The sequence below is a fragment of the Corylus avellana genome, chromosome 2 (genome assembly GCF_965113065.1).
Source record: "Corylus avellana chromosome 2, dhCorAvel1.hap1.2, whole genome shotgun sequence".
Classification (NCBI taxonomy): domain Eukaryota; kingdom Viridiplantae; phylum Streptophyta; class Magnoliopsida; order Fagales; family Betulaceae; genus Corylus; species Corylus avellana.
The window spans coordinates 6,334,610-6,357,229 of record NC_142491.1 but is presented as its reverse complement, the minus strand read 5'-3'; the positions used below and the strand labels follow the sequence as shown (position 1 = coordinate 6,357,229).

The following is a 22,620-nucleotide window of genomic DNA, read 5'->3' as shown; positions in this document are numbered from 1 at the left end:
GAGTTTAGACAAATCGTTGCTTAAGGCTCTGATATCATGTTAAAGTATATAAAAAATATAAAGAGAAAAAGCAAGGAAGAAAGATATAGATTAAGGTGGTTCGATCTATGGCCTACGTTCACACATCAAAGCCTTTTCTTGGCTACATCTTTCCTTCACTTGATTTAAATTGTACAATAAAATGACATATTTATAGTTGAATGAGGCCAATAATACAATAAGTACATAATCAATATGTAACCTATGAGAATTATGAGAGTTACATAATAAATATGTAATATATGAGAATTATGAGAGTAAATAATATATTAATTTAATTTGTTGTCTTCAGATGTCTCAATAATAACGAGCATTCATATTAGGTTTAACAAAATAGTAAAAATTTCTCAAAAAAAAAAAAAAAATAGTAAAAAAGTTATTTTGACTAATCTTATAAAAAAAAAAAAAATTAAATTCAGCTCAACAAAATAGTTAAAAAAATTTATGTGCTGCTATCGTGCTCAACAAATTTATTGAACAATGTAGCTCAACAAATCCTTAATTATGTTAATAAAAAAATCTTGTTCCCTCTTTTTCTTGAGAATACAAAAAAGTAGATAAAGAAATAACATTATAAATTAAAAAGTGAAAGTGAATAACTAAAATGCTGAGATTGATATAAGTGCTTTAAAAAAAACGGATAGTTAAAATAAAAGAAAAAAAATGTATTTGTTAGCTAAAATTTAATAAAATATTTGTTAAACCTGATGTGAATGAGCTTCGGATTCCGTTGGTCCATAAATTGAATGTGGTGGACTCCAAACCGCGTGATTGAATCAAAGAAATCAAGGAAAACGGAAAGCAGGAAAACTATTGGAGAAGAAAAACTTGGGGAGGTGACCTGTAGTCTGTGGACCACTTATTGATAAAGTTAAAAGACAATTGGCAATTTTATTGATTGGAAATTCTTTCAATTTAATTTGGAGAAAAAATGTCCTATAATTTCTATTGTCTTGTATTACTTATAAAGAAAAATTGATCTTTTGAGTATATATGATTGAGGATTTTATTGGTTCGGTTGTGATTTCTCCAACCCACGTATTCTATTAAACTTCAAGCAATCAACTACTTATGACAATAATAATAATAAGAATAAGAAGGTTGAAAGAATTTGCTTATGACCCAACGAGTTATAGTGCTTCTCATAAGTCTAACTTCATCATTCATCAATGACCTGCTTTGTGTTACTAGTCCATGAGCCGTGTGGGACCATTTCTTTTTTCCCTGAGCAGCCGTGTGGGTCCATCACTCCCGTTGCCTGTTCCCTCTATACGTTCTTTGCCTTGGAAATCAAACATAGCTTGCAATATCTCTAATTTTACCCTGCTGTTTGCAATCACCTTCCTTCATTTCCTTTCATTTGATCTTCCATTGCGATCTCTTTTTGCTCTGCTGTTTGCTCCATTCGTCTTCCTTCACTTCCTTTCTTTTGATCTTCCATTGTAATCTCATTTTGCTTAACTGTTTGCACCCACCTTCCTTCATTTCCTTTCATTTCCTCTATTACAAACCAGAAAGCATGGCTGAGTCACTTCTCTCTGCCTTCCTCCAAGCATTATTTGATAAAATGGCATCTCCCGAGTTCGTGGACTTCTTTCGGCAGCGCAAACTCAATGAAGGAATCTTAGAGAAGTTAAAGATAGCGTTGTTGTCCGCGTATAAACTGCGCGAAGATGCAGAGGACAAGCAACTTACGGATCGTTCGGTGAGAGACTGGCTTTATATGCTGAAAGATGCTCTATATGATGTAGAAGACGTGTTGGATGAGATAGCCACTGAAGCCTTGCAACGGAAGCTGGATGCTGAATTTCAAACCACTGCAAGTAAGGTACGAAATTCCATCTCTAATTTCCTTAGTCATTTTGTCAAGGAGATAGAGCCAAAGATTAAAGAGCTACTTAACAAACTAGAATATTTAGCAAGACAAAAGGATGTTCTAGGTTTGAAAGAAGGCGGTGGAGGAGAATCATCAAAAAGATTGCCCACGACTTCCTTGGTTGAAGAATCTGGTATTTTTGGTAGGGATGATGACAAGGAAAAAATAATAAGTTTATTGCTCGCAGATGATGCAACTAGCCATGAAAATCTATGTGTGATCCCCATAGTCGGCATGGGTGGAATTGGCAAGACCACCCTTGCTCAGCTTGTATATAAAGACAATAGGATGAAAGAGCATTTTGACTTTAAGGCATGGGTATGTGTTTCAGATGAGTTTGATGTGTTCAGGGTAACTAAAACAATTCTAGAGGCAGTAACTTCATTAACTTGTGATATGAATGATCTAAATCTGCTTCAAGTTACACTACAAGAGAAATTGATGGGGAAGAAATTCCTACTTGTTTTAGATGATGTATGGAATGAAAATTATGCTGAATGGGAGGTCTTAAGTAGTCCATTTAAATCTGGGGCACAAGGAAGTACAATTATTGTAACAACACGCAATGAAAATGTTGCATCAATCATGCGCACTGTTCCAACTCATCATTTAAAGAAGTTAGCGGAAGAAAATTGTTGGTCATTATTTGCAAAGCATGCATTTCATGATTATAACTCTGATGCACATCCAGAGCTAGAAGTAATAGGTAGAAAAATTGTGAAAAATTGTGAAGGTCTACCGTTAGCAGCCAAGACAATTGGAGGTCTCTTGCGATCTAAACTAGATGTCGATGAGTGGGAAAAGATATTGAAGAGTGAATTATGGGATTCACCAATGGACAAGACAAACATTCTTCCAGCTCTAAGATTAAGTTACAAATTTCTTCCATCACATTTAAAGCAATGTTTTGCTTACTGCTCAATATTTCCTAAAGATTATGTTTTTAAAAAAGATGAAGTAGTCTTATTATGGATGGCAGAAGGTTTCTTAGAAGAAACTAGAAACAAAAGAATTGAAGAGGTTGGTGAAGATTACTTCCTTGCTTTGGCATCAAGATCATTGTTGGAACAATCAAGTGGCAATAAACCAGGTTTTGTGATGCATGATCTTGTCAATGACTTGGCAAAATTTGTATGTGGGCAATTTACGTTTAGATTGGAGGTTGATCCTTTTCCTAAAGCCATGCACAAGACTCGCCATTTGTCTTATTTCAGAAGAAAACATGATAACTTTAAGAAGTTTGAAGCTCTTTACGAGGCTACACGATTGCATACATTCCTACCATTAATGATGTTTCTAAACAGGAACCACTTCTTCTTAACTAAAAGAATACCATTTGATTTATTGCCAAAGCTAAGATGTTTGCGGGTGCTCTCTTTATCTCACTATGGAAATATTACTGAGTTGCCTGAATCAATAGGAAAAATTAAGCATTTACGTTATTTGAACATTTCTTCCACTCCAATTAAAAGGTTGCCTAATTCAATATGTAAGTTGTGCAATTTGCAAACATTGAATTTATCAGATTGTAACCATCTTGTTGAATTACCAAAAGATATGTGGAAACTCATTAATTTACGTCATCTTGATATTCTTAGAACTGGAATAAAGGAGATGCCAAAGCAGATGGGTAGACTAAAATGTCTACAAACATTAACTAAATTTATCATCAGCAAACATAGTGGGGCTTGCATTGAAGAGTTAGGAAAACTTACAAATTTACGAGGAACACTTTCTATTTTAGAGCTCCAAAATGTTGTATCTTGTACTGATGCTATGAAAGCATGCTTGAAAGATAGGAAGCACCTTGATGAGTTGGTGTTGGAATGGAATGCATTTGATACTAATATTTCAGAATGTCAAAAATATGTACTTGAAAATCTTCGTCCCCATAGTAACTTAAAAAGTCTCATTATCCACAACTATGCCGCTGAAAGTCTTCCAGATTGGGTTGGGCATCATTCGTTCTCTAATATAATGTCCCTTCGCCTCAAAAACTGTAAACATTGTTGCAAGTTGCCTCCACTTGGGCAACTACCATCTTTACAGGACCTCTCTGTTGTTGGGTTTGATAAAATTGTTAAGGTGGATTGTGAATTTTATGGCAGCAATTCTTCATCAATTCAGTCATTTCGAGCCTTGAAAGTTCTAAGGTTCGAGCAAATGTTGAAGTGGGAGGAATGGTCTTCTATTGGTGCTGAAAACGACAGCGGAGCTTTTCCTCAACTTAAAGAGCTTTATATTGATGATTGCCCTAAGTTAATAGGAGGGCTGCCCGTCCATCTTCCTTCTTTAGCCAAACTCGAGATTGGTAATTGTCCGCAGCTAATGGCTTCACTGCCAAGGGCTCCTGCTGTACACGAATTGGAGCTAAGACATTGTAATGAGGTTCTGTTAAAGGAATTTCCAACTCAATTACAAAAGCTCAATATTGAAGGATTTGGCGCACTAGAGTCCCTTCCTCAGGGACTGGTGGACTCCAATGGCTGTCTTCAAGAGTTAAAAGTCTCAAACTGTATGAAGTTCGAGCTCCCAACACACCCAAGCTTTTCATCCCTTGAACAATTGCGGTTGCATGGTTGTGCTTCCCTCAAGTCATTTCCATTAGATTTATTCCCGAAGCTTTATGAAATACACATCTCTTGGTGTAAGAATCTGGAATCATTTACTCTTTTAGAACAACACGGGCGTGATTTAGTAACCTTGCGTATTAACATCGCAGGTTGCCCTAGTTTTGTATCTTTTCCAAAAGGAGGAATTTGTGCCCCCGACCTTACATTCTTTTGGGTCTACAACTGTGGAAGCCTGAGGTCACTGCCAGAGAAGATGCATATACTCCTGCCTTCTCTTAAGTTTTTTCAAATAATTGATTGTCCAGAGGTTGAATTGTTGCCTGAAGGTGGCTTTCCTTCCAATCTGGAACTTATTTACATCAATAATTGTGAAAAACTCTTTGCCAGTCGGATGGGATGGGGTTTGCAAAAACTCCCTTCTGTTAGACATTTCTCAATTTGTGGCAAATTTGAAGATTTGGTCTCTTTTCCGGAGCCAGGGTTGCTGCCTTCCTGTCTGACTTATCTTCATATATCTGGGTTTCCAAATATGAAATCTTTGGACAAGAAAGAGCTTCAACACCTCACTTCTCTTCAAGGATTGTCGATCTGGCATTGCCCTAAGCTCGAGTACCTGCCAAAAGAGGGGTTGCCTATCTCCCTTTCTTCTATAGAGATCGTGAAATGCCCTTTGTTGAAGAAGCAGTGGCAAAGCAAGAAAGGAAAGGAGCGGCGAAAGATTCCTGACGTGGATCACATATTGATTGATTATGAATATATTGAATGAGCTAAAAGCCCCGCAAGAGTCCCATTTTCTGTACATCATGTGGAAGGCGGCAACAACATATTTAGCTTCCACAGTTAGGTAATGGCTATCCTTTAGTCTGTTAATTATAAATACGATCCTCTTGCTTTTCCTATTAACTTTCTCAAATTCTTTCGCATACATGGTTTTCTAGTATTTGTTTGTCCAGTAAATTTCTCTTCGTTTCATCACTGTCTAATTGTTTTTCTTTTTTGTTTCATTAGTTGGATGGAAAAGATTTTAATTAACAGAATTAGAAGTTCGAAGAGCTTGGTGGGATTGCAAGAAACAGAGGCAGGCAAATAGAATCCATGATTCTGTGAGGCATGAATACGAGAAGGTTAGCTAATTAATCAAACTCCTTAATATTTGGTTCTGTTTTTCTCCAATTGGGTCTCTTTTATATTTACTAAATTCAAGTTCATAAATTTCTTTTATTTTTGACAAAAAGTGAAAGGAATTTTTTTTTTTTTGGTGGGAAAGTTGTAATATATTGATCTGATTTAGTTATTGTAATCACATGTTACATCTGGTATGTGAAAGAACGTGTGAAATTTGTATTAACACATTCTTGGAACAATCTTCGTATCTTAGTGTTTTCTGGTATGTGCCTGTAGACCGACTGAATAAGCTACCACTGAGAGCCCTTCAAACATTAAAAAGTATGGTTTTGATCAATTGGATTATGGGCTAATGGTAACACTAAGAATATTGTTCAACTCAGGGAACAGTGGGTCTTTCAATTGGATTAAGGGGGCTAATTACCAATAAAATTAATCTTTTGATGTAACAAATTGCTTGTTTGTGTTCCAAGGGCAATCACCTAATGTGTTTAATTATATGTATACAGGAGCCTTTAGAAGAACCTTTTGACATTAACTCTGTTCCCAAGGAGATTTAAGTCTCAGCCACTAGCATAGAAGAAAGTTCCACCATCTGCTCCGGCATCAACTGTTGATGCTTATGAAAAGTTTATTTATGCTATTCCTGAGTTTGCGGATTTTGGGAAACTTTTCAAGGTACTATGATCAGATTCTTTTTTATCAATTCTTTATGATGTATGTTACAGAGTTTCTGATTGGGACTACATGTGTTATGTTTTTTCACCAGCAGAAACAGAATACTGAGTGAATGTTGTACAAGTCCACCAATACAACACTAGAGCAATTACTAGAACAAGTAATGACTATCTTATTGAAAGCAGAACTTCATGTTACTCAGTTTCATATCTTGCATATTTGTGATTCTCCCAGGTTGATACAACCACTGGTGAGGCAGAGGAGGATGGTGTTGAAGATGAATACCAGTTAGAGCAGAGGGGGTCTCAAATTTCAGAAATGCATGGGAAAATGTGGGCGCAGATTATGAGCTGATAGATGAATATGGCCTTGGCTCAAGGGAGAGCTGTGTATCAGATGGTGACCATATCAGTTGATTAGAGAATGCAGGTCAGTTTTCAATGGTGCTTACTTTATATCCTCTGTTTTTTTTTTTTTTTTTTTTTTTTTTTTTTTTTTTTTGTGTGTGTCTGTCTTTGCATGTTTTTTCGTTTCTCTTGAGTGCATATAAACTACTTACCGACATGTTAGTTTTAGTCCACTTTATCTTCCATCCCTTCCAAAATGAGATGAAAAGATTCTGTTTAAGTGGGACTTCTTCATGCCACTTTAGTTTTGTGAAGTCCCATTGATCTTAGGAGTTTCTTTGATATAATTCTTTCTAATTTGTTAGGTGGTGTCATTCCTAAGGGTTTAATAAAATTTGGGTTAATCATGAGCTTTGTTAGCTTATTTGGCTCATTCAGTGATATGTTTGTACTCAGTTGAAAATGAGGTTTAGCATGAAGAATTGAAGAAATTAGGATTTTCAGTCTAGTGTGTCCAGACACCCAGAAGACAGGTCCGGATAGAAATTTCAGAGACATCAACAATGACTTATGTGTCCGGACATGGTGTGAACATGTCCTGACACAGTTTTCAAAGACTTCATTTCAGAAGACATGTCCGGACAGCCAGAAGCCGTGTCGGTTTACACATATGTAACACTAGCCATGTCCGGACACATACTTAACCCTGTCCGAACACAGCCGCTTTTATTGTTGTGTGAATTTCTATGTATACTATCTTTTATGCACATTGAAAGGGATGTATTCAAAGAGCAAATACTGTGAGCTTAGAGAGAGAGCAATAGAGATCTAGAACTTGAGTGACTTATCTCTCTTAGAGTAAAGGTGGTGCCTTTAATCCACGGATCTGTGAGCAACACATGAAGCCAATCAAAGTTCTGGTGAAGGAGATCACATAGAAGAAACGGTACAGAGGTTTTGGAAGAACTACTGCAGTAACGGACAAGTGGGTCGTTTGTCTAGTACACGGGATTGTCAAGTACAAAGGTTTTGTAAGTTTGACATTGTGTAAATTCTTGTTTTTTTTATAATGAAGTGAATTCTTAGGTTTGGCTGCTCCGAAGAGGTTTTACATTTAGAGAGTTCTCTAAATAGTTTCTTATTCGAAACCAAATATCTTTGTTAGGTCAAATCTAATTTCGAATATTATTTTGTTAAACACCTATTCAATCCTAATAGGTGTAGATCGGAGTCAATTAGGTTTTTCAAGCTTGAAGATACCGGTTTGTTTGATTATATTTTAGTTCAACAAGAATGCGGAAAGCTACAAACTTTTTTTTTTTTTTTTTATCTTAAAAATGAAGAACATGTTGATCAGCTCTTTACTGTTACTGTCAAACACTTTGCTGACAATTTTCTTTCAATATTTTATATACAATTATGTACCTGAATATTTCTAAGGAAACTACATATACTTCCCCTTCCAATTAGTTCAAAAATTGATAAACATGTAGGGGTAATATATGACCCTATTTTGTTATGTTAGGAGAAAGATGAAACAGTTTACATTAAAAATAAAGAACAAGAAGAAATTATGGTACTAGTGGTTTTTCTAGAGTTTACCTACAATGGTTGCTGTCATAATGGCTTTGTAGGATGAAGTCATTTGTGTTATAAGTTGTTGAACTAACGCTTATTCAACAGGTGCCCAAAGATGTTGGATATCCTTCATCTACAACCCAAATACCAGAAAATAGCTCACTAATTTTCATGTTGGTGACATCTTTGGATTGGCATTTTTCCCTTTTGTTTCTTCCTCAAAGATGGCCCCATGTGTTTAAGGTTGTGAACATTCAGCATGCAAACTTCAACCAGAAGCTTGGAAAGATCATGAGGGATTTGTCTTTTCAAATAAGATATGCTTGGAATATCTCTTCCGATTTGAGAATAATTGCTTTGTTTTCCTGGCCCTTTCACTTTCACACTATAAGGAGAGAAAGAAAGTTCATTGATTAGCGGCTAGAATTTTCCAATCAAGTTCTCGGTCAAATAAAATAAATAGTATATTTCTTTAATTAAGGTTTTGACTTAATAGATTTCAAGGAGATATTATGAGTTGAAAGTAGAGATGTACATAAACAACTAGTGCTGTCATCTATCAGGTTTTCAATGGAGCATTTGCACTCAACTTGTCATTAGTGAGTATTCTTTGTAGCCTCACCAAAATCATTTTTTAGTTATTTTGGTGAGGCAATTTGGTGAAAGTGGTTAAAATCTATATTTTTCAGCTTCACCGTTTTAACCAAAAATAAATGGTGAGTGCATAGTACTCAATAAAGATAGTGAGTACTATTCACTCACCAAATAAATAAAAGACGACTTGTACTTCTGATTATTTTGGTGAGACTGGTAAAAATGCTCTATTCAAATCTATTGAAAGACGACTTGTAACGAAATCGAGCACGTAACATATAATTGGTCAATGGGTGCAATTGGAATATGGTTACTTATCTTGGAATGAAATAGCAAACTATGTGGTCCTTTTCAAGCCTTACAACCAAAGAGCATTCCTACCATAAACAAGTCAAGCCACCCAACCAAGGAAAACAAAAAAGAGATAGAGAGTACCTTTCTTAATTTGCATTCTCCTCCTCTCAAAAAAGATAACAATGTACTTCATCCATTGACTTGGATTTATTTAGGGACTTCAATTTCATAATAAAACAATCAACTTGGAGAAATCACAACCAAACCAATAATATCATTTTTTTTTTCTTTTTCTTTTATGAGTAAAATACAAGACAAGCAGAAACTAAAGAGGTGTAATTTTTCTTTAATGCATTTCCATACAATTAAGATCAATCTTTATTTTTATTGTGAACGACAAAAAAAAAAAAAAAAAAACTACTAAAGAACTGGAAACAAAATAATATTTTTATTGTGAACTTGTCATAAAAATAATTGCAATAATTGAATTTTATTATTATTTTCAAATTTGACCTCTTTTTTTTTATATTTAAACCTCTTTTTCTTGACTTTTTTAAAAAAGTTATAATTTTTTCTTCTCTCTTTATTATCTTTGCATTAAAATAAATATCAACACTAACCAGGGAACATCTACTTTCACATCCACTCATAACTATTTTTATAAATTACTCATTTTATTTGGGTTACTCTTCATCTTCTCAATATAAAACGGGAATATTATATATTTTCACATCTGCACAAGTATATATATAAATATCCTTAAAAAAAAAAAAAGTATTCTACATAAATGATTGATAATAAAGAAGGTGAAGATGGTGGTATTATTGTAATTATAAGCAAGAAGATCAGATGCTTATCTTATATAATTAACGTCATATATTGTATAATTAATGACGTTAATGAGTTGTTGAAGCATGAGTTGAGCCAATCACAACTCGGGTTAGGTTGTTTCTTCTTCGGCGTGAAATTGCTCTGCTCTTTACAAGGAATGGCCTTCCTTGATTGCAAGTTGCAAACAATAAATAATGGTGGGGACAAAGCAATAAATTTCTCTGACTTAATTGCTTACGTTGTGGCCGTTGACAGTTGCCCGAATATGTTGTCTATATATAGTTTGGTGTAAAAAGCAAAACATAGCTTTCAATTATCTCATTTTGCTCTGCTCTTTCCAATCACCTTCCTTCAGTTTCATTCATTTCTTCCACTGCAATCTCTTTTTGCTCTGCCGTTTCCTCCATTCATCTTCCTTCATTTCCTTCCATTTGATCTTCCATTGTAATCTCATTTTCTCTGCCGTTTGAAATCCCCTTCCTCCATTTCCTTTCATTACAAACCCAAAAACATGGCTGAAGTTGTCGCTGCCTTCCTCCCAGTGTTATTTAATATAATGGCGTCTCCTGAGTTCGTGGACTTCTTTCGGCAACGCAAACTCAACGAAGGAGTCTTAGAGAAGTTGAAGATATCATTGCTGTCCGTGAATGCACTGCTTGAAGACGCGGAGGAAAAACAACTTACAAAGCCTGCTGTGAAACTGTGGCTCGATGACTTGAAAGATGTTGTCTATGATGCAGAAGACACCTTGGACGAGATAGCCACCGAAGCCTTGCAACATAAGTTGGATGTTGAATTCCAAACCACTTCAAGTAAGGTACACAACTCTATCTCTAAGTTTCTTAGTAATTTTATCAAAGAGATAGACCAAAAGATAAAAGAGCTACTTGACAAACTAGAATATTTAGTTAGACAAAAGGATGTTCTAGGTCTGAAAGAAGGTGCTGGAGGAGAATCAGTAAAGAGACGCCCCAGCACTTCTTTGGTTGAAGAATCTGGTATTTTTGGTAGGGATGATGATAAGGAAAAAATAATAAACTTGTTACTCTCAAATGATGCAAGCAGCAATGAAAATTTGTGTGTGATTCCCATAGTGGGCATGGGGGGAATTGGCAAGACCACCCTTGCTCAGCTTGTATACAAGGACAATAGGGTGAAGGAACATTTTGACCTTCAATCATGGGTATGTGTTTCAGATGATTTTGATGTGTTTGGGGTAACTAAAACAGTTCTAGAGTCAGTGACGTCGTCAACTTGTGATATAAAGGATCTAAATCTGCTTCAAGTTAAACTACAACAGAAATTGATGGGGAAGAAATTCCTACTTGTTTTAGATGATGTTTGGAATGAGAATTATGCTGATTGGGAGATCTTAAGTAATCCTTTTAAAATTGGGGCACCAGGAAGTATAGTAATTGTAACCACACGCAGTTGCAATGTTGCATCAATCATGAACGCTCTTCCAATTGATCGTTTAAAGCCGTTAGTCGAAGGAGATTGTTGGTCACTATTTGCAAAATATGCATTCCATGATGACGAATTTGATGCACGTCGAGAGCTAGAAGTAATAGGTAGACAAATTGTGAAAAAATGTGAAGGTCTACCTTTAGCAGCAAAGACAATTGGGGGTCTCTTGCGTTCTAAACCAGATGTTGATGAATGGGAGAGGATATTGAAGAGTGAATTATGGGATTCGTCATTTGAAAAGACAAATATTCTTCCGGCTCTAAGATTAAGTTACAAATATCTTCCATCACATTTGAAACAATGTTTTGCTTATTGTTCAATATTTCCCAAGGATTGTGTTTTAGTAAAAGATGAAATAGTCTTATTATGGATGGCAGAAGGTTTCTTAGCAGAAACTAGAAACAAAAGAATGGAAGAGGTTGGTGAAGATTACTTCCTTGATTTGGCATCAAGATCATTGTTGGAACAATCAAGTGGCAATAAATCAAGTTTTGTAATGCATGATCTTGTCAACGACTTGGCAAAATTTGTGTCTGGGCAATTTACCTTTAGATTGGAGGTTGACAATTCTCCCGAAATTGTGAACAGGATTCGTCATTTGTCGTATTTTAGAAACGAATTTGATAACTTTAAGAAGTTTGAGGATCTTTACGAGGCTACTCGATTGCACACATTCTTGCCATTGGAGCTGTTGCCATCGAATAATTCCTACTTCTACTTAACAAAAAAAGTACCACTTGACTTATTGCCAAATCTAAGCTCATTGCGGGTGCTCTCTTTATCTCACTATCAAAATATGACTGAGTTACCTGAATTAATTGGCAAAATTAAGCATTTACGTTATTTGAACCTTTCTTCCACTGCAATTCGAAGGTTGCCTGATTCCGTGTGTAAGTTATGCAATTTGCAAACATTAAATTTATCAGGTTGTAAAGATCTTTCGGTATTACCAAGAGATATGCGGAAACTCGTTAATTTACGTCATCTTGATATTACTGGAACTGTCATAAAGGAGATGCCAATGCAGTTGAGTAGACTAAAATGTTTACAAACATTAACTAAATTTATCATTAGCAAACAAAATGGGGCTTGCATTGAAGAGTTGGGAAAACTTGCAAATCTTCGAGGAAGGCTTTCTATTTTAGAGCTCCAAAACGTTGTACCTCCTACTGATGCTTTGAAAGCATGCTTGAATGATAGAAAGTACCTTGAAGAGTTGGTGTTGGAATGGAATGCATTGGATACTAATATTTCAGAATATCAAAGATCTGTACTTCACAATCTCCGGCCCCATAGTAACTTGAAAAGTCTCACTATCAACAACTATGGCGCCGGAAGTTTTCCAGATTGGGTTGGGGATCATTCATTCTCTAACATAACTTTCCTACGCCTAGAAAACTGTAATCATTGTCGCAACTTGCCACCACTTGGGCAGCTATCCTCTTTGCAGGGCCTCTTTGTCATTGGGTTTGAAGAAGTTGTTAAAGTGAAAATTGAGTTTTATGGCAGCAATTCTTCATCAGTTCGGCCATTTGGAGCCTTGAAAGTTCTAAGGTTCGAGAAAATGTTGAAGTGGGAGAAATGGTCTTCTTTTGTTGCTGAAAACGAAGGCGGAGTTTTTTCTCAGCTTGAAGAGCTTTACATTGACAACTGCCCTAAGTTGACAGGGCGGCTGCCGGTCGATCTTCCTTCTTTAGCAAAGCTTGATATTCGCAAATGTCCGCAGCTGGTGGATTCACTCCCGAGGGCTCCTTCTTTACTTGAATTGCGAGTATTACATTGCAAAGAGTTTCTGTTGAGGGGGTTGCCAACCGGATTGCAAAAGCTCAATGTTGGAGGATTTGGCCCACTGAAGTCCCTTCCCCGGGGACTGGTGGACTGCAACAGCAATCTTCAGGAGTTAGCCATCTCAAACTGTAACATGTTTAGGCTCCCTAGACTGCCAAACTTTTCATCCCTTGAAACGTTGCGGTTGGACGGCTGTGATTCACTCAAGTCATTTCCATTAGATTTAATCCCAAATCTTTTTTCTATCAAAATCTCCGGGTGTAAGAATCTGGAATCGTTTACAGCTTCAGAACATCGTGGACGTGGTTTGATGACCGTGCGTTTCTTCATCAACAATTGCCCAAATTTTGCATCTTTTCCAAGAGGAGGAGTTCGTGCCCCCGACCTCACATTCTTCTGGGTCCAAAGTTGTCGGAGTCTGACGTCACTGCCGGAGAAGATGGATGTACTCATGCCTTCTCTCAAGTCTTTCTATTTAATTGATTGCCCAGAAGTTGAATCGTTGCCCAGAGGGGGATTTCCTTCAAATCTGGAACTTATCAACGTCCAGAGTTGTGAAAAACTCTTCGCCGGTCGGACGAGATGGGGTTTGCAGAATCTCCCGTCTCTTGTAAATTTGTATGTCGGTGGAAAATCTGAAGATGTGCGGTCTTTTCCAGAGCCGGGGTTGCTGCCTTCTTCTTTGACTTTTCTCGATATCTCTCAATTTCAAAATATGAAATATTTGGAGAAGAAAGGGCTTCAACACCTCACGTCTCTTCAAGGGTTGACACTCCATGACTGCCCCAAGCTCAAGCACGTGCCAGTGAAGGATTTGCCTGCGTCGCTTTCCACCATACGGATCTACGCATGCCCTTTGTTGAAGAAACGGTGGCTAAGCGGCCATAAGGTTCCTGCCGTCGATCACATTGAGATTGATTGTGAAGAATATATTGAATGACCCAAAAGCCTCCTCTGTTCTGCTCATCGATCGCGCATAAATGTTGACAAGGGTGTCATTTCACCAAATGTGCGTACATTGCTCTTTCTTTTCCCATTAACTTTCTCAGATTCTTTCGGTTTTCTAATATTTTTTTGTCTAATAAATGTCTCTTCGTTTCATCCCTGTCTAATTGTTTTTTTTTCTTTTTGTTGCATGGAAAAAACTTTTAATGAACAGAATTTACAAGTTCGAAGAGCTTGGTGGCGATTGCAAGTGGAAGAGGCAGGCAAATAGAGTGCATGATTCTGTGAGTTCATGAATACCAAATGGTTAGCTAATTAATCTTTGGTCCAACTTTTCTCTCATTGGGTCTCTTTTATATTTGCTAAATTCAAGTTCTTTCATTTCTTTTGAAAAGATTTTTTTTTTTTTTTTTGTAACATCACGTGTTACATCAGGTATGTGCAAGAACGTGTGAAATTTGTATTAACACGTTCTTATATGAGTGTTTTCTGGTTGGTGCTTGTAGACCAATGAATCAGATACCTCTTAGAGTCTTTCAAACGTTAAAAAAATTTGTGCATCTCATTGATAAGTATGGTTTTTGATCAATTGGATTATGGGCTAATAGTGACATTAAGAATCTTTTTCATCTCAGGAATGGTTGGGTTTTCAATTGTATCAGTAAAGTTATTCTTTGATGGAACAAAGTGCTTATTAGTTCTTCCTGTAATGCATCATTCCGGCCAAAATAATCAAAGACTATGGGCTATGTAAAGCTAGGGATGCTCAGATGCTCTGCGAATCTATAGGTTTGCTTCGGTGATTTGCGTTTCTATAGATCTTTATTTCATTGTCTATCCTCAATTCCTTTGTGGGTTCTTTTGCAGAGTCACTTTTCATTGTCAATAGCTTGTGTCATATGCTCAGAATTGAAATTGGTGTAGTTGCTGGCTCCCAGTCTCCATCCCATTGAGGATTTTGCTCTTAAGAAGACTTTGCCAAAACAGAAAGACAGGTAAGTGAATGATTTTCTGCGAACACTTTATTCTTCAGCATGTGTGTTTGATGACTAACAGATTACTTAACCAATACCAGAGTTGATCTTTTATTGTAGCATTTCTTGGTACTTGCCCACTATTTTCCTATGGTTCCTCATGCATAATCAAACACTTAAAAATTCAATTTTCCTAATCTTATTTTAAGCATAAACCCTCTACCCCTTTTTCCCACTCTTCATAAAAATCGACAAACTTTCCCCCAAACTTCACTACCAATCAGCTAGGCTAAGATGACTAAGTTATCTTTTTTTTCTGCATAGGGACTTGGTTATCTACATACTCTTCACTGTATATGGATTTTCTGTTGCAAACAGTTTCAACTGATCAAAATGTGTGCCAGTTTCAGCAATTTTGTGAATCCAAGCTCCTTGGCTCAGAGAGTAGCTACATTACAACCCGTGTCACGGGAACATTTGGGTATGTTTTTATCTGAGTCCTGTGTGCCACTGTGGCTAAAGAGGTAACAAGAGTCCTTTTTTTGTAGTTGTAGTTTTGTAGCTCCTGAATATGCAAGCACAGGCATGCTGAACAAAAGAAGCGATGCGTACAGTTTTGGGATTCTTATGATGGAAATCATTTCTGGAAGGAACCCAATTGATTATAGCCGATCTTCGGAGGAGGTTTGCACTATATTCTTAATATCAGTTTGCTTCAAATATAGTAGAATTTCATCTTCCATGTTGCTTTTAACTAAAAAGCCAAGAATGTTTATGTAAACTTAGTTGAGTGACTTAAGAATATGGTTGCAAACAGGAATCCGGAAGGAGTATTGGATCCAAAGCTAGCTGACAAGCCCACTTCAAGGGCATTGAAGCTGTCTCTTCTTGTGGCTTTACGTTCTGTAGACCCTAATGCATGGAAGCGGCCAAAAATGGGACAAGTTATACATATTCTTGAAGCTGAAGACACCCCACCCCATTCAAAGAAGTATGAATTCAACTCTGCTCAAAATTCATTTCAAATTCAGTGTTATACTATTAGTAAAACGAAATGGAAACTTAAAAGGCTAATGAGGTGATGGAAATGATTATGACAGTTGCAATTTTGTTTATGTTTTGAGTTTCCAGAACTTTATGTGTGAGTCTTATGATAAATTTTGTGCCTTAAGATCCTTAGTCACCTACAGCTTGCATTGCATTGTTGGGTGTCTTGCTTGTGAAGGTGTGTGGTTCTATGATGAGGGTTCCTTTATCTACATGACTAATTGACCTTCATTTTCATTAGTTTCCTACATTTTGACAGATTTTGGTTTTTCAAACACGAAATGTCATTGTATACTTCCTTTTTTCTTATACTAAGATTATTCTTTCGGTACATTTTGAATCACCTATGATTATTCTTTATTCATAGTTGGTTGTATTGCTGATATGTTGACGATTTTACTATCTCATGGGGCTTCTCTACCAGGACCACATCTGGCGTATATTGGGAGGAAGGTCCACAACATGCTTCTCTACCAGGACCACATCTGGCGTATATTGGGAGGAAGGTCCACAACATGGGAGATGTTGATCCGGACCATTTGACCCTAATTGATATTGTTTGTGCTCTTACATAACTGGGGTATACGGACTGTCAGAATTGGTGACTTGTTTTCACAAGTCTTACCGTAGGCCCCACAGCAGTATGGCATCCCATACTTTTGACTTATGTTTTCTCTCTCACACGTCCACTTTGGCTTCTCCATTCATTGAGCTTCTTTTAGAAGCTTTGTGAAAAGGCATTGTTGTTTTATTATTGAAGTCATTCGGTCATCAAGCATGGAGAGGCAGCAACTTTAGCAAGAAAAAGAGAGAAAGAAGAAAACAAAGAGTTGCCGAGAGAGAGACTTGTGTTGCAAAGAGAAGAAGAGATACACCATTTTTTTTTTCTTTTTGATCTCACTTTTGGAGTACTGAAATGCTTAGAGAATTTTAGAGAATATTTTTTTCTTTTGTATCTAATTCTCTTTTGAGTTAGATTGGGGTGTATTGGGGCTTTTGGGTTGGAGTGGTTTTGTTTGTACTACTCTTTGTACTCCACTTTTTGTTAGTGAATTTCTCCTGGATCGTTTCCGCCAGTGGATGTAGGCTTGTTAAGCTGAACCACTTAAATCTTGGTGTCTTGTGTGGTTGTGTTATTTTTCTATTTTGCACTTTTTTACTTCTTTGGTGATCTTGAAATTTGCATTTGTCACAACACGGACACCGGTAGTTTGTATTGCATGTTTGATGACGAGACTAACAAGGACATTTGTGGGTTGAGCACCGGAGCCCGGAGGAGATATGGAAGGTATAAAAACCGGACGTTATCTTCTTATGATAGCTTGAAAGATTTAATTTGGCGATATGGTGATCATATTTAGAAGAAGGAGAAGCCTGAAAGTGCAAGTCTGGGACACGCAATATATGTAGCCGTCTTATTTTTTATCCATGATTCTGAAAACTGAATTGATTTATAGGAACCCGTGCATGTTCATTCTCGAGGGAATTTGATCTGAAATGATGCTCAGACACCACATTGTATAGATCAAAACAGTTTGTACTATCTCTTTACACCAAAAAGGGCTATCTAAAGTACAAGCCAAATAGAAGAGGTCTGCTTGCAAGACTTGAATCTTGATAGCATTGAGAATTCTCAGCTTTTTGGAGGGTTAAAGTGTTAATTAAATTATTAAATTCCCATGTTTTTTTTTTTTTTGTTCTATTAACTTAAATTTTTGAGACAACTGATAATTTTTCTTTGGTTATATAAAGTCTTTTTCTGTGTTAATTTGCTTTAAGTGACTGAAAATTTCAAGTTCTTAAAATCAAATTAGAGCACATCCAGTATCTTGAAAAGTTTTTGCATGCCCACATTTTGTGGTTTCACGAACCAATTATTGTTGTTTTAAACAAATAGTAACAAAATTAACTCCACGCTCAATCGACCAACGCAGTCCAAAGCTTACCAACTAATGATCGGAGACTAGAGCAGATCAGAGCTGATTAACAAAGCAAGACTGTCAAAAACCAGCAACTCTGCCTTTTTTTTTTTTTTTCCAACTCTGTTTTTAGAGCCAAAACAAAAAGGAAATTCGTAACACCTTCAAATTTCTCTTCGTTTCATTACTGTCTAATTGTTTTTCTTTTTTGTTTCATTAATTGCATGGAAAAAATTTTAATTGACAGAATTTAGAAGTTCGAAGAACTTGGTGGCAATTGCAAGAAGAAGAGGCAGGCAAATATGAGGCATGAATACCATAAGGTTAGCTAATAAATCAAGTAGCTTCAAAAAAATGGTATTTTTCTTCAGAAAAATGGTCCACATAGGATGTTTTCTTTTGTTTTTTTCTGTCTTTGCCTTTTTTTCGTTTCTTAAGTAGCTTCAGGAAGAAATGAAAATGTCTAAGTTTTGTGAAGTCCCATTGATCTTAGGATTTTCTTCGATATAATTCTTTCTAATTTGTTAGGTGGTGTCTTTCCTAAGGGTTTAATAGAATTTGGGTTGATCATGAGCTTGAAGATACCAGTTTGAGCTCTTTTTTTCTCCCCTGCTGTTGTTCTGCTTTACTGTTACTGTCAAACACTTTTCTGACAATTTTCTTTCAATATTTTATATACAATTATGCATCTGAATATTTCTAAGGAAACTACATACTTCCCCTTCCATTTAGTTCAAAAATTGACAAACATGTTGGGATAATATATGGCTCTATTTTGCCATGTTAGGAAAAAGATAAAGCAGTTTGCATTCAAAATAAAGAACGAGAAGAAATTACCTACAATGGTTGCTGTCATGATGGCTTTGTAAGTAAGTGGTTGAACTAACTCTTATTCAACAGGTGCCCAAAGATTTTGGATATCTTCATCTACAAACCAAATACCAGAAAATAGCCCACTAATTTTCATGTTGGTGACATCTTTGAATTGGCATTTTTCCGATTTGTTTCTTCCTCAAAGATGGCCCCATGTGTTTAAGGTGGTGAGCATTCAGCATGCAAACTTCAACCAGAAGCGTGGGAAGATCACGAGGGATTTGTCTTTTCAAATAAGATATGCTTGGAATGTCGCTTGCGATTTGAGAATAATTGCTTTGTTTTCCTGGCCCTTTCATTTTCACACTATAAGGAGAAAAAGAAAGTTCATTGATTAACGGCTAGAATTTTCCAATCAAGTTCTCGGTCAAATAAAATAAATAGTTTATTTCTTTAATTAAGGTTTTGACTTAATAGATTCAAGGAGATATTATGAGTGGGCCACGATATACAGAACGTCTGCGTGCATGAACAGTCATGCACACCAGCTATATATATATTTTTAAAATTATAATATTAAAATATTATATTTTATTATTTTAAAATATCAAATCACCCCGACGTGCATCATGCCGGGCGTGATGTTTAACATCACCCATTATGAGTTGTAAGTAGAGATGTACATAAACAATTAGAGTTGTCATCTATCATGGTTTCAACAGAGCATTTGCACTCAACTTGTCATTAGTGAGCATTCTTTGTAGCCTCACTAAAATCATTTTTTAGTAAAATCAATTTGGTAAAAGTAGCTAAAATCTTTATTTTTCAACCTCACCATTTTAATCCATAATAAATGGTGAGTGCATAGTATTCAATAAAGATAGTGAGTACTATTCGATCACCAAATAAATAAAAAATAATATAAAGAAATATTTGAAAAAGAATATTTAAATAGAATAGTAAAAGTTGATAGTTCAAATAGTAAGGCCGTTGGGAGGTGTTTTAAAAAAGTGGATAGTTAAAATAGAGAAAAATGTACTTCTGATTATTTTGGTGAGACATGTAAAAATGCTCTATTCAAATCTATTTAAAGACGACTTGGAATGAAATCGAGAACGTATAGTAACATATAATTGGTCAATGGGTGCAATTGGAATATGGTTACTTATCTTGGAATGAAATAGCAAATATGTGGTCCTCTTCAAGCCTTACAACCAAAGAGCATTCCTGCCATATACAAGTCAAGCCACCCAATCAAGGAAAACAAAAAAGAGATAAAAGAGCACCTTTCTTTGCATTCTCTACCTCTCAAAAAAGATAACAATGTACTTCATCCATTGACTTGGATTTATTTAGAGACTTCAGTTTCATAATAAAACAATCAACTTGGAGAAATCACAACCAGACCAATAATATCATTTTTTTTTTCTTTTTCTTTTATGAGTAAAATACAAGACAAGCAGAAACTAAAGAGGTGTAATTTTTCTTTAATGCATTTCCATACAATTAAGATCAATCTTTATTTTTATTGTGAACGACCCAAAAAAAAAAAAAAAAACTACTAAAGAACTGGAAACGAAATAATATTTTTATTGTGAACTTGTCATAAAAATAATTGCAATAATTGAATTTTATTATTATTTTCAAATTTGACCTCTTTTTTATATTTAAACCTGTTTTTCTTGACTTTTTAAAAAAAGTTTTAATTTTTTCTTCTCTCTTTATTATCTTTGCATTAAAATAAATATCAACACTAACCTGCGAACATCTACTTTCACGTCCACTCATAACAATTTTTATAAATTATTCACTTTATGTGGATTACCCTTCATCTTCTCAATATAAAACGGGGGTGTTATATATTTTCACACCCGCTCAAGTATATATATAAATCCTTCAAAAAAAAAAAAAAATGTATTCTACATAAATGATTGAAAATAAAGAAGGTGAAGATGGTGGTATTATTGTAATTATAAGCAAGAAGATCAGATGCTTTGTATGATGAAGTCATTTGTGCTTTAAGTGGTCGAACTAACTCTTATTCAACAGGTGCCCAAAGATGTTGGATATCTTCATCTACCCAAATGCCAGAAAATAGCCCACTAATTTTCATGTTGGTGACATCTTTGGATTGGCATTTTTCCCTTTTGTTTCTTCCTCAAAGATGGCCTCATGTGTTTTAAGGTGGTGAGCATTCAGCATGCAAACGTCAACCAGAAGCTTGGAAAGATCACGAGGGATTTGTCTTTTCAAATAAGATATGCTTGGAATATCGCTTGCGATTTGAGAATAATTGCTTTGTTTTCCTGGCCCTTTCATTTTCACACTATAAGGAGAAAAAGAAAGTTCATTGATTAACGTCTAGAATTTTCCAATCAAGTTCTATTTATTTCTTTAATTAAGGTTTTGATTTAATAGATTCAAGGAGATATTATGAGTTGAAAGTAGAGATGCACATAAACAACTAGAGCTGTCATATCTATCAGGGTTTCAATGGAGCATTTGCACTTAGGGATGGACCCAGGTTTCAATTTGAGGAGGGACCAAGGGCTAAAATTTTTTTGGGGAGAGACCAATTGGAAAAAAAAACATTAATTTTTTTTTTGCCTAAATTTTTTTTAGCCTCACCATTTTAACCCAAAATAAATGGTGAGTGCATAGTACTCAATAAAGATAGTGAGTACTATTCACTCACAAAATAAATAAAAAATAATATAAATTTTCTCTCTCATTTTCTGTTCTTTGAAAAAGTTAAAAAAATATATAAAGAAATATATGAAAAAGAATATTTAAATGGAATCGTGAAAGTTGATAGTTAAAATAGTAAGGCTCCTGGAAGTGGTTTAAAAAAGTGAGTAGTTAAAAAAGAAAAAAATGTACTTTGGATTATTTTTGTGAGTAAAATTTGATGAGGCTGGTAAAAATACTATAATTAATCAAGTCTATTTAAAGACGACTTGGAATGAAATCGAGCAAGTACATAACATATAATTGGTCAATGGGTGCGATTGGAATATGGTTACTTATCTTGGAATGAAATAGCAATTTTTTTTTTTTTTTTTAATAGAAAGAGGGAAAGGCTACAAAGGAGGATCATTCCCATTCTGGAAGAGAAAATGGGGGATCCTGTGGGAATGCTACCAAACATAAGGTGGGTAGCGGCTTATTTTGCTAAAGCGTGTGCACGATAGTTGCGGCTTATTTTGCTAAAGCGTGTGCACGATAGTTGCCACATTTAGAAACTTTCAAAGCATGCCAGCTTTGAAAGGAAGAAAGAATTAATCTAATGTATGAAACAAAAGAAGAAAAATGCCAAGAAGAGAAAATAAGGGGCTTTTCAAGCCTTTCAACCAAAGAGCATTCCTACCATATACAAGTCAAGCCACCCAACCAAGCAAAACAAAAAAGAGATAAGAGACCTTTCTTTGCATTCTCTACCTCTCAAAAAAGATAACAATGTACTTCATCCACTGACTTGGATTTATTTAGGGACTTCAATTTCATAATAAAACAATCAACTTGGAGAAATCACAACCAAACCAATAACATCATTTTTTTTGTTTTTTTCTTTTATGAGTAAAATACAAGACAAGCAGAAACTAAAGAGGTGTAATTTTTCTTTAATGCATTTCCATACAATTAAGATCAATCTTTATTTTTATTGTGAACGACCAAAAAAAAAAAAAAAAAAAAACTACTAAAGAACTGGAAACGAAATAATATTTTTATTGT

The 22,620-nt window shown here is 35.4% G+C and overlaps 2 protein-coding genes across 7 annotated transcripts; both read left to right on the top strand.

The window, feature by feature from the left end:
• Positions 1-1,542: 1,542 nt before the first annotated feature.
• On the top strand, positions 1,543-8,655 carry LOC132167292 (putative disease resistance RPP13-like protein 1). Of its 6 annotated transcripts, none has more exons than XM_088513138.1 (6): positions 1,559-3,879; positions 4,024-5,332; positions 5,497-5,612; positions 6,123-6,291; positions 6,386-6,720; positions 7,095-7,725. In XM_088513138.1, exons 1-2 carry the CDS (start codon positions 1,559-1,561, stop codon positions 5,252-5,254), a joined length of 3,552 nt encoding a protein of 1,183 aa, XP_088369264.1. In that variant the 3' UTR covers positions 5,255-5,332; positions 5,497-5,612; positions 6,123-6,291; positions 6,386-6,720; positions 7,095-7,725. The 6 variants fall into 6 exon arrangements, with proteins under 6 accessions (XP_088369265.1, XP_088369264.1, XP_088369262.1 ...); XM_088513136.1 differs by having other exon boundaries at positions 1,559-5,332; positions 6,386-6,451; positions 6,526-6,720; XM_088513139.1 differs by having other exon boundaries at positions 1,543-5,332.
• Positions 8,656-10,431: 1,776 nt separating this feature from the next.
• On the top strand, positions 10,432-18,378 carry LOC132173130 (putative disease resistance RPP13-like protein 1). Its single transcript, XM_059584717.2, has 2 exons — positions 10,432-14,199; positions 18,323-18,378. The coding sequence occupies exon 1, from the start codon at positions 10,447-10,449 to the stop codon at positions 14,128-14,130; it is 3,684 nt and encodes a 1,227-aa protein (XP_059440700.2). The 5' UTR covers positions 10,432-10,446; the 3' UTR covers positions 14,131-14,199; positions 18,323-18,378.
• The last annotated feature ends 4,242 nt before the right edge of the window (positions 18,379-22,620 follow it).

Excerpts from the sequence above, each read along its gene's own strand:
- LOC132167292 (XM_088513135.1), top strand. The coding sequence starts at position 1,559 with ATGGCTGAGTCACTTCTCTCTGCCTTCCTCCAAGCATTATTTGATAAA.
- LOC132173130 (XM_059584717.2), top strand. The coding sequence starts at position 10,447 with ATGGCTGAAGTTGTCGCTGCCTTCCTCCCAGTGTTATTTAATATAATG.